The 12,337-nt window shown below is 40.4% G+C and overlaps 1 protein-coding gene across 7 annotated transcripts in view; it reads right to left on the minus strand.

Moving 5' to 3' along the window:
• ZHX1 (zinc fingers and homeoboxes 1) overlaps positions 1-12,337 on the minus strand; it is a 30,541-nt gene that overhangs the window by 2,253 nt on the left and 15,951 nt on the right. For 5 of the 7 annotated variants that reach the window (XM_049827207.1, XM_049827193.1, XM_049827185.1 and 2 more), the window contains 2 exons: positions 6,535-9,916; positions 8-574 (listed from right to left, as the gene is read on the minus strand). In XM_049827207.1, the coding sequence (XP_049683164.1) occupies positions 7,075-9,699 (2,625 nt within the window). In that variant the 5' untranslated portion in view covers positions 9,700-9,916 and the 3' untranslated portion in view covers positions 8-574; positions 6,535-7,074. Of the gene's footprint in view, positions 1-7; positions 575-6,534; positions 9,917-11,244; positions 11,293-12,337 lie in introns of those variants that run through there. The other 2 variants (XM_049827217.1, XM_049827202.1) reach the window with 2 other exon arrangements.

Consider the following 12,337-nt stretch of genomic DNA (forward strand, 5'->3'; position numbering starts at 1 on the left):
CTATTGCATCATTCAAAAGAAACTCTTCATTCTAAACAGTGACGGTACTGTTGCTTCCTTTAACATCACATACACCAGACAGATCACACAGACAGCTACATATTGGACACCTTCTAAAAACCTTGCTGGTCGTTAGTGAATCGTCTTCCTCATACTTCAAATACATAACAATGCATTAACTTAATTTCATTTCACATGTCAAACAGGACACTTAAATATATTGCAATATATTATAGAAAATTGCAAAGCGCCATCATTTCTGTAAACGAGATCGACACCTGTTAACTCTCCTGTGCACATGAAGAGCAGTACCTAGTGCCACATTTTCTATACAACATAAAGCCTTCCCTGGTAGGGCAACTCATTTTAGTGCATTTCTGTACAGACTGTAAGCATACATGCAGATAGCCAACTATGCGAAATTGGAAACACTTTTGTAAGCTGGAACTGGAGGCGGGGGAAGATTTTGAAATCACAATGGAGCTCTTGTGGTTGACTGTTTCGTATCACAGATGAAGACTTGAATCTTCTGTCATTCTAGCAGATTCCTTAGGGAAAGTTTCATGATAGGTATCTAGTATTGAATAAGCATAAGGAAATACTTTCATCAACTGGGACACAAATATTATGTATCTTACATTCTAAGTTATGCATGGTCCAATGTTCATATAGTAACCTTATCTCTAAAATACTTGAGAAACGCCAAATCATTTTTATGCCACAGTATTATAACCAAGGATCAGTTGCTTTATCCACCCCTGTAGTGCTACCTGCTCTAGAATAAAAGAAAAAAAAGGCAAAAACGAAACAAAAAAGGCCTCACGCTTCCCAACAAGCATCAAGTTGGAAGCAGAGGTAAGTACCATTGCTAACTACAACACAAATATCAGTGCTGCAATCCAGCCAGCACGCTCCCAGGCGAAGATCCATCTTGCCTGATTTCAGATGTCTGTAGTGTCAGCGTCTGCCTGCAAGCCATGTGTAACAGTCAATGGAGTTTAGGGTGCAGTTCGTCTGACCAACTCCGGCACGTAGGATGAGCAGGCTTCCATTCGTTAGGTATACTGACTAGCTATGGTGTCCTGCTCAAATGCAGACATTAACATGCAATCAGAAAAATCTCACCTTAATTCATGAAAAGTGCTACAGGATCCTCAGTTACCACTCTACATTTTACAATGTTGTGTAAGTTGTTTTTGCAATGACTATCCATGGAAAAAGTGCAGATGCTCTTCACTGCAGGAGGAGAAAAACCCCCAAAAGCTCAGACCATTAAACTTGAAAATACTGGCTGCAACCCACCTGTGCTTCAAAATCTCCCTTTTTGAAAGTGGGAAAACAATACAGAAATTTGAGCTATTGAGTGTGTGTAAGTAGCTGTTGAGGGATTTTTCACTTTCTCTTACAACTTTCATTTAAAAATCTTTTCTTACTGGATTTTAATACATCAACAACCTCAAGTAACTTGACCCATTAAGTTTCTGTCATGCTACTTGATAAATCTACTTATCCTAGGGTATCACAAGCTTGATGGAGAATACAGGTGTAACCCAGCACTGTTCAGTGCAGGGAACTGAGCTGTCTACTAGCCCTTCTCACCTCTAATTAACATGACCATCCCAGGCATTATGAACAACTCTCAACAGTTTTACTGCTCTCTGATTGTTGATACTATCTTTTCATTACTACTGAATGTAGACAAAATTATTTTCCAAGAAAAAAAATAAATTAAATCAAAGAAAGTAGCTATATTTCATTGCACTCTACTTTTGTGCATTCAGGTTAGGGCAGGGATATTTAATATTACAGAAGCTGAAAGATTATCTTCTCTCCTTGGGAGATATGAATATAGACAGATATGGGACTCAGGTGGAGGACACAAACTGATACTGTCATATTTACAGAAGCAAATACTGACATCCAGCCTGAATACACAGTACTCCATTAAGTGCAAAAGGGAAAATGCTCCCTACCTTAAACTACAGCTTGGTTACTCAGCAGCCAGAGACTAGTTGTTAGAGTCACTGCTGTGCTCTCATTTCAGAGGAAAATGGAGGAGGAATAGGGTGTTTGCATCTTCGGGCTTTCTGGCCTACAGGGACTGCATAAGGCCATGAATCACTTTGTATGGGCTCCAGAAATGCTTTCTCTGCTTTGTAGAGGAGAAGTGAGTGCATTTGCCTGCCTCAAGAGTTCCTTGGTGAGCAGGAAGAAAATAGGCTTCTGCCCAAAGTCAGCAAATCACGCATCAGAAAAATTGTCGTGCGCGAACATTGCAAGAGTTTCCTTCCCAATAATCAAAGTCACAGCCAGACACGCGTTGCATATAATGTCATGAAAAAAACCCCAGTTTTTAAAATGGTAATGGACAAGGCTAAAAAAGGAAACAGCCTCATTTACTATAGTGTATTAGAGATAATCCACTAAATTCTAATCATGAGGTACTAGGTATCTTTCCTCTCCTCTGCTTTGAAAAGAAAGCAGAGATTTCTAAGTGCTAAAAATGCAATACTTTACTTGTTCTGTCAGAACAGCAAGAGTAAAACTTGGTTTGCTTATCAACTTTTAGGTAAGTGAATTCTGCAGGGGAAGCAAAAGTCAAGATCCTTCAAGCTTCTGCATTTTCACTTCTTTCCACTTCTTACAAGCCAGCACTATGCTAGTTCATTCAAACCTCCAGGGAGGAATAGGTCTGATTTTCTTTTTACAACAAACACTAGCCTTGGGGCCATTGAGAGGTTGATACTGGGAAGACAGCATTGTGTGCTCTTTCACTGTACTCAGAAGCAAGAGCAAAACATGCCATGAAGCAGCACGATATAGTAATGGTGGATGCCTCACCCGGTTGTGACACCGCTTGCTTTCTTTTGGCCCTTCTCTTTCTCCATTCTGGCACAGAATTATCTTTATTCTCTCTTTAGCTGAATTCCAGAGACAGCAGTAACTAACATCATCAGATCAGGTACTCCTGGCAGAAACAGCAGATGAACAGGAAAGCTCTACTTTAGCTCTAAAGGAACTGGTGCTCACAGCTGAATTCTGAAACAGTGCTCCAACAAAGACTGAGAACAAATCAGCCACCTAAAGGTAAGATCTGAGCAAGATCAAAGAGCTTCTTCATCTCACTGTCAGTGACAATCACTGAAGCCTGGCTCATAACTAGCTCACACCTAAGAGGTGAAGCTCCACAGAAATACAGAAAACATACCACAGGCTCATCTACACACAGTTCTTCACTGAGCAGGGAAATCAACAAAACCTCACATGGACACTCACCCCAGGGTACATGTACTTTCTTGCCCCTTCCCTCCCCACTGTCAACATAACTCAGTCCAGTGGCTTCCAAAACACCCTGCAGGTGTGCATAAGCTACAAGAAGGAGCCAGGCTGCAAGGGCACACTGCTGATGAGCACAGCAATGCTCAGATTCATCATAAATGAAGACACTTGCTGATATGCCTAAGTTCAGGAAGTTTCCTTTATGTAACTGGTAGAATGAAAAGGCGTTGTATCCTCTCCACCCACCAGGAGATTTCTGTTTCTCTCAGGTGACTATATAGCATGCCTTGGGCACCTAGGTAAGGAGCAGCAGCCTAAGGTTGGCCAAAATGAATCTGGGCTAAACCACTGTTACCAGTAGCTTTGAGTGCACCCCAGCCACGACCACTATTCACAGATAAAACAGACCAGCATCCTGACAGCTCTTTCCAATGCTTCTCCTGTCAGTCCTGATGCCGGAGGCCTCCAGAAGGAGTTTCCCTCTCTCCCAGTATGCAGTGCAAATATACACATGCTGAAAACATGAAATAAACTGGTAATTAATGGACTCTGTTCAAACAGAAATAACAGACAGATTATGAGCAATAAAGAATGCATATAACTGCTGTCTTCAGGCTGAACCCACCCAGATTTTTCTCATCCTTGGCACAACTGAAAGGCTTAAAACATGCATATAGCCCAAAGGAAATGTGGGTACTCTGCATCTCTCATTAGCTGACCCACAGCACGTGGTTTAATTTTAATTTTATATTCTGCAAAAAGACGATGTTCCTCAGTGGACTGTAAATACAATTATAACCAGTGGAATACATGGAACTGTAGTATTTACAACTGAAAATCTGGCCCAGTATACATCAGCCACCGTCTCTGACCATTTTACTGAAAGAAGATGTCCAATCCAACTATATTTAGTCTGATAAACAATGTATTTCCTCTTCCTGTGTTTTTCAGACCAGATGTGCTAAGGCCTACCATTGTCGCCGAGTGTTATTTTACAGAACACTGCCAAAATGGAAAATTTCCCAGTTTAATCATATAATTAACTTGAATCTTTATTTTTTCCCATCTTTTAAAGAAGGTCTGATTTAATGCTAACCTAAATGCAGTCTCTGCTAACAAAAAATGGAGATGTTTATTTGGACAGGTTGTTTGGGCGAGGTTTTTTTTGTTTTGTTTAAAAGAAAATTAATTCTGGGTCAACCTTAAGGATTAAGGCAACTCCAGATTTTGCTTGCTAGAGGCATATTCCCAAGGATTTTAAGACTTTGCTTTAATATTTTTGGAAACTTAAAAATAGCATCTCTTTCCCTACTAGCTTTGTCCTTTCCCACTCAGCAAGCACCGATTTTTGACCCTGTATTCCCAGAGGAGCTTGAAGCTAACACGAGTCTTTGTTGTATCTGCTGGCATCTACAACAGCCTCATCCATACCATTACCAGCCAAACAAGAAGACCTCCCAACCATATGTAGCACTCAATGCTGAAAAGGCCAGATCCTGATCTCTCTTACACCACCACACATCCAGAGTCATAAGCACTCCAATGAAATACGCTGACAACACAGTGTTGCTTCTCCTCCACCCCAAAGTTAAACCGAGGTATTCTTGGCTAGTCTTCTCTAGCACCACTGGCCACTTTGTGCCTCACCGATTTGAGTCTTGGAAGCCAGGAAATAGTTTTGTCATCGAATCTGTGTCACACACAAAAAGCCATTGCCTTTTTCTTTCCAGCAATCTCAAACAGTCAGAAGAGCTCACCCTGGTAAACGGCTTTCACATAGAACATCCTCCTGCAACTCAAGCAGCCTGTTCAATCTGGGAGCAGAAGCACAGCTACAGGTGTCCAGAGAGGAAGGTGAGTTAACAGTATTTTTTGTCAGACATTATTCCCTTTCTTGCTTTCACCTGGGTTTCACCCACAATCCAGTATGGAAAACAGATCTAACATGGACTCCTCTGCTTCAGAAAATCATGACTAAAAGGACTTTCTTGGTCTTTTGACAGTTATCACAGTAAGGAAGAAAGAGTAATTCCAGATTAGGTTCTTGGAAATGTGGAAACATTAGGACACATTTTCTCTACACTAATCCGTCTCTCATTGGTCATCAGATGCAGAAGCCTAGGACACATTTTCTCTACACTACTCTGTCTCTCATTGGTCTTCAGATGCAGAAGCCTACAGAGAAGATGGTGACAGATGTGCAAAAGGAGATTGCTAGTATCCTTTCCGTTAGTGCCAATGTAAAAGCAGACAATGCTGGTGACAGCAGCACTGATTCATCATCTTTTCACATCTAAATATAAAGTAGCTTACCCCTAAAAAAAATGCAGACTGACAGTAGCAAGAACACAAACTACTTTTCCTCAGAGTACTAGTTCTCTAGGATGCCAGACATCTGCCTAAACTAACTTCTGTGAATTTGGCCCATTGTTTTTAAGTTGCTAATTCAAACTCAGTAGAGTTCAATGTCTTGAGACTAAATGGCTTTTTTTTTTTTCCTGTTTTAAAGACACTTATTCAAGATGTAGATGTTTTGTATCAGATTAAATAACTTCTGGAGTTCACTTCAGGTAGATCAAACGACCTCTGAAAATAAGTGCATTCACCCAGCAGTCCTAAGAACAATTAGCATAGTGGCAAGCTCAATCTGTTAGGATGAATTTAGGTTAAACTTGTGCACAAATCATTCAACTGGGCTATTGCTGAAGAACAATTAAACACTAGTGTGTTTATCATTCCTAAGCATCTAAAAGCCATATAATTTTTTTTTTTTTTTGAGAATTAAACATCATGTCATTGCTACAGCTTACTTGAAAATCTTTCTTACTAGCACCTGAAGACGCTTTTCGTCTCTGTATCTGTGTATTCTTACAAAACCCTAAGCAACTCTGAACACCTTTTAGGCAGTTTCCACTTCATGTTTACCTTAAAATTCAGTGTAACATTTCAAGAAATTATTCTTTTTAGCTAGAAATATACATACTTTTCTTACCATTTCCAACAAAGGAAAGAATGCTCAAGCTAGAAACAAATGTTACGATTAACTGCATCAAGTCTGTCAGGCATTTAAATTAAACTGATGTAGGATACACTGATTAAATGTAACGAAAAGCATCTTCTAGCATTAGACTTATTCAGTTAGATCATAATTATCAACAAGGAACATTTCAGCACAAGTTCTGTAAACCCAAAACACTCTGAGACACGCAAAAGGTGCCAATATCACCTTATTTTCTTAAACCAAGCAATCCTCACCCCTAGGTTCATTGATTCCTTTGTCACACTTTTCCCCTTCTCTTTTGTTTTCAACTCTTTCCTTAAGAAATAAACCCAGGCCTTGAAACCTTTCAGGTGAAGCGATGTTTGCAAAAAGAGGTTTTTGTATTTTCCTCCTTCATGAGCAGGCAATGTTATCCTACATCAACAAAAAAAATGTGTCTGGGTTTTTTTTTTTGGAATTAAACAACATAAGGCAATTAAATATTGAGAAGCAGTCACGTGAATGATGAACATGAACCTTCCCATCGGTAATGTGGAAGAGGAGGAGCTGAACTGGATCTGATTTATAACCCCATGTCCTAGGCTAGGCCTGAGGATGTCCATCTCTTGTAGTAAGGAAGCAAATAGTTTAGTTGTTGCCTGCACAGGTAGCACCTTGCCCATGTTCTTTTAGGTGGAAGGAAGATGCTAAGCAGGTGCTTGCTAAACTGAAGGCCACAAAAAAATCATTTGGCTCTTCACCATAACATCAAACCTAATTAATAGGTTTTTGGCCCCCAAATCCCAAATTGCACGTCAATCTGATTTTGAAAGTTTACGCTTAACATGTCGGGGGGGTTCCCAAGTATCACTATCATCCGTTTCTTCCTCATCTTCCTGATCTTCCAGCATTTCGTCTTCCTCCTCGTTCTCATCAAACAGCTCTATTCCAAGTTCTAATCTTCTTTGCCTTTCTGCAAACCACTCTCTGACCTGCTCGTATCCCATGTGAGATTTGGCTACTAGTTCATCGAGGTCTTGCTCATTAAGGAATTTGTGCTTCATATAGTAGTCCTTCAGGATTGCTGTTCCAGTTTTGAATTTTATGACAGACACACCTCTGTCCCAGCAATTTAACCTCTTGCTTCCCCGAGGCCTCCCCCGAGGCCTCCCTCTCCCCCTCCCTTTTGGTCTTCCTCTCCCTCTCTTTCTTGTAAAGCCTTGGCCGTTCAGACTGTTTGCATTGGCGCTCTGGTAATAATAATACCATTTCAATCCACCATTTTTCCAGGCATAGCGAGTATCTCCAAACCAGCTCACAATTTCTGATCTTGGGAGCCCAGTTTCTTCTGCTAGCTTGTTGTATTCTTGCGGAGATGGCCACTGAGTACGGACAAAGGAACTTTTAAGCATGTGCAACTGCTCTGGTGATTTTTTGCCTATTTTGCTTGAAGTAGAACACCCTGATTTTGCTCCTGCTGCTCCATCTCCCACAGATGTTTCTCCAGCCTCTTCTTTTGAGCTGCCAACATTGCTCTCATTCAAGTCAGCTCTTTCTTCCTTTGAGACATTTGATTTTCTTCTTTCTGTAAACCAGGCATCAATCTCTCTCCTGGTCAGTTTGGTTTGGGCTCTTAACCTATTCATCTCTTCATCAGTAAGGACAGGGTTATTAAGAAAACTTGCTTGGAGGACTTGCAGCTGTTCAGCAGTCTTCTCTTTGAATTTCTGTGGGGTGAAATCAGGAAAAGCACTCCACGATGACTTGCTCTGTGGAGTGACTCCCGTTGGAGACTCATTCATTTCATCGCTTGAATCAATAACAATGGTGGCACACGAATCACTGTTGAGATGAATCCCATGATTATTCTTTGAGTTTCTCTGATTGTAGCGTGTATCGCTGAACCATTTTTTGATCTCTCCTTTAGTCAGGCCCGTTATTTTCATAAGTCTAACAATTTCTGAATCTTGAGGAAACTGATTTTTAAGGTAGCTGACTTTCAATTCTGCCAGCTGTTCCTTAGTTTTTTTTGCTCGGATGCCGAAGGAGTCGGGATTTATCAGCGTGGATTCATTTTTGATAGGCTGAGGGGCTGGAACAGCAGCTACTTGTTTGGTTTCTGCAATAGGCTGAGCAGTGTGAATCTGACTCTTCTGTAACTGTGTTTGGTTTGGGACTCCCGCTACAGTCAAAGCTATTGGGGCTGTTACTGGTAATGTATTTGCACCTGCAACTTGAGTGAGAACAAGCCCTGGTTGACCAACTATTTGGCATGTCTGTAAAATTGAAGGTAAACCATTGCTAGCGGCAGAAATGTGTGCTGGAATAACAGTAATTGTCTGTGGCACAGTATGCACTGTGCCATTAAATTGTTTCCTCCTTGCTTCCTCCACTTCCTCCGGTGTCCAACTCACACCGTGTTTCAGACGCTGCGCAGAAAACCATATTTTAATCTGTTCCTCTGTGTACTTAGCTTGAGTGGAAAGAACAGTGATTTCTGACATGGTTGGATATGGGAATTTGTTGTAGGTGTTAAGCAAAAGAGGATTGTTATCCAAAGCAGTGTTATAGGCTGGAATGCTATTTACAGGTATTAGGACTTTTGGAATCAGGTTTGAGTTCTGCGGAGCTGTAACAGCTGTTATAACCTGTGCCACTCCAGGCTGAAGAACTGGTGCTGGAGTCACTACCGCACTAGCCACATCTGCTGCACTGCAAACAACTGAATGGCTTGCTTTTGACTCAGAAACTGCTGGTGGTGGGTTTTCTACTACTTCTTCAGAGTTTGGCTCATTTTCAGTTCCCTTTTCTTCACCAGGAATGTCATCAACTACATTGTGGAAAACAGCGATACGTTTACTCTCAGTTTTGTTTTTCATCATTTTCATAATAGGAGTTTTGCTAATTGAGATCCCTGATGAGGAGACCTCAGAGGAGTCGGCCTGTTCAGCATTTTCTTCTCTAACAAAACTCCCATCAAAAGTGAGATCATTTACTGTCTGTTCAAAGATTGTCTGATTATTACGTTTCACCATGGTCAATTTAAAATTCTCCTCTCCAGGGTGGTACTTCAAATTATGTTCTGAGAGCGCATCATATCTTTTGGTAAGAAAATTGCATTCTACACAAACATAGGATGAATTTAATACGACATTGGGATGTTCTGAATCTACATGAAAAGTAAACATATTGAGATCTGGAGTTTGAAAAGTACAGTATTTACACTCATAACCACCTTCTACTTTACTTGTATTTTTCTGATTGTCTGAATCCACATACTCATGAACATCCTCATCACTTGTTACACTCTCTGCTGTAGGGTTATCTGCTGGCGTGAGTATAGGTGGTCCTTCCTCCAAGTCTGATACCATTTCTAGATCCGGATCCTGCTCGTTGGCTAAGACCATGCACGGTGTTGTTGATTTTCGTTTACTTGCCATGCCTGTTATGTGAAAATGATACTGACTGGTCAGATACAGACTTAGCTTCAAGCTCTTCTTGATTAGTAATAATGGCTTTCGGTACTTCAAGTCAGTTCTTGTAAAGTCTCAACATTTATCCCATTAGCAGCTTTTCTTTTGTAGTGCAATCAGATTAAAAATAGATAGTTGAGGATGAAATGTTGAGACACACTGTTTTAAAGTCCACATCCACCACCTGTAGCAAAGAAGAGACAGGGGAATTAGTTCAATTTAAAGAGTAACTTCTATTCTGCTACATATTTTGGCTTAAGGTAATTCAGTTCTTTGGGTTTCAATCTGCCACTGCTATCCCCTGAAACCAGCAGACCCATTCCAAATAGAGTTACTCGAAGCTAGGTTAAGAAAGGCAAAATCCAATCCACTTATTACAGGCTGAAATTTGTTTTAGTTTGTGTCAATGCACTAAAAGGCATAAAACACAGGATGGTGTAAACCAGGTAATTTTCTGTTTCCCTTTCTTCAGAAGCCTTTTTCTTTACACAATGCTAGGTCAGTTGTCCTACATAATTTTTGCATTCTTGCATTTGGACTGCTTTGCCTATGGTACGACAATTTCTCTTGACTGCCTTGTGAGCTCAAGTCCTTCCTATCACAAACTTGACCCCAGTATGACATCTCCACTACTGACTCCATCATGTCTTTCATGTCAGAAGTTGTGAAGGGTCCCAGAAAAAGCAGGCTTAGAGTCTTTTTCTATTGCATTATATATGCAAGCATGAGCATGTGCAGGGCCTTTCTCCCAAGTATGAAAACAGGCAAAACAATGCCTTTTTAAGGCACTTTGACAGACAAAAGATGACTGTCCTTTTTTCCTAGTTCCCCAAATGTCATTCTCCAATTGAAGACCAATCCCAAACCAATAAAAGTTGATTGCTAGCACATGGCAATTAACTAAAATCTGTTTTCATGCCTCTATGCATTAACAGGGACATGATTGATTGTGTGAACTGTACCAGAGAGAAAAAACATTAAACACTGATATAGCAAGCAGAAGCCAAACAAAATTAGGTATTTTCTGTTTGGAATTCCTTTGTCCATTTCTAAGAAAAACAAAAGTACCACCAAATAAATTTAAGGCCTATGGAAATTCAGAGAATAAATAAAATCTTAAATAGCATAGACTGGAGTGAATTTTATCCCACAGGGACCACAACTAGTCTGTTGGAAATGATGCACAAACTTCTGCAGAGGGTTATAAACTCCGTAATAGTTTTCTTCTTGAAATAAAATCAGTCACTGATTTCCCATACCAGAAATCCCATAGGTACATGAATTTTTAAGACAGTGGAATATCATCTACTTCCCAAAGTGGGGGCATGCTCAAGTTCAAGGGGAATACTCAGTAGCTGTTTCAGAAGGTTTAGAAAGGGAACAGCATGTAACAGGTTAAAAACAGAAGGCCAGCTTTGTTCATGACAAAGTCTTAAAGGAAAAGGAAGAGTGTAAAAGGAATAAAGGCAGTTACAAGATAATGGGAAGGGGAAAAGAAATACTACTTTTCACCGTATGGTAAGATGGTTCTTTCTTTTTGATTATGGGAAGGCAGAGGCTGTGGGTAAGAAGGAAGATAAATAATTCTTAGCTTCACATTTTTTCTTTAGGCAAAAGACAGAAGTGTTCATCCATAGATGCCACTCATTGCTGCTCCATAAGCTCTGTTTTTGAAACTGTGTGCCTTACCTCACTTTTCCATAAAAATCCTCCCCAAATGCTTTTAACAGTCACACTCTGCACTACTTTTGTACTTACAACCAAAGTGCACAGCCTGATGTGATAGGCTTTTTATGTCAAGGATACAGTTACATGGCATTAAAGGCACTGACAATGCTCAATAAATCGTGGGTAATCATCATTCTGGGATGACAATTATTTAATAGTACTGAAGTTGAAAGATACCCTTCTTCCACAAGTTAATGCTGGCAGTCTGTAAAACTGCACAGAAGTGTAAAAGATACTTATTTTAATGTATATACAATGTATTGCAGGACATCTCATTTATCTTTGCAGTGAGAGAACTATGAAGCAAAGCTAAATGGATCTGTTTGTCTCCGGGTCCTGAGGGACAAGAGGTAGACCATTATTAAGCATACTGCTTCTCTATGGGGCTAGAGGGCTCTTGACAAAAGAAAGACAACTGCCAAGACTCAATGTTGAGCAATGCTCTTGGGGAAGAGCTGGGTGGTATTACCTAATCTTTCTGCGATCTTGACTAAAATTTCAAAAATGCCAGAAATGCCCATTTTCAAAAGCTACTTAACAGCTAGTTTTGCTGACTGAAGTTGCAGTTCGAAAAGTGACTGCAGTACTCTGCAGTACCTCATCCCTAGCACAGCACATAGGATCTATATGCAGGGGAGCCTGACTAAGCGTAAGGGCTTGCTGAGGGCCCTGCTTTGAGATGGCAGAGAGCACAAGTGAAAGCAACATTTGACCTGACATGCAGTATTGAAGCATGCTTGAAATAAGACTGGAGATAATAAATAAAATGGGAAACCTGTCCAACAAATCTGTGTTTTTCTCCAGTGCCCTCATTTACCCAATAGTGTTCACAGTGCCTGTAAGCCTACAGGTCCACGTGCAATTGCATCACTTGCAG

The sequence above is a fragment of the Accipiter gentilis genome, chromosome 2 (genome assembly GCF_929443795.1).
Source record: "Accipiter gentilis chromosome 2, bAccGen1.1, whole genome shotgun sequence".
Lineage (NCBI taxonomy): Eukaryota > Metazoa > Chordata > Aves > Accipitriformes > Accipitridae > Astur > Astur gentilis.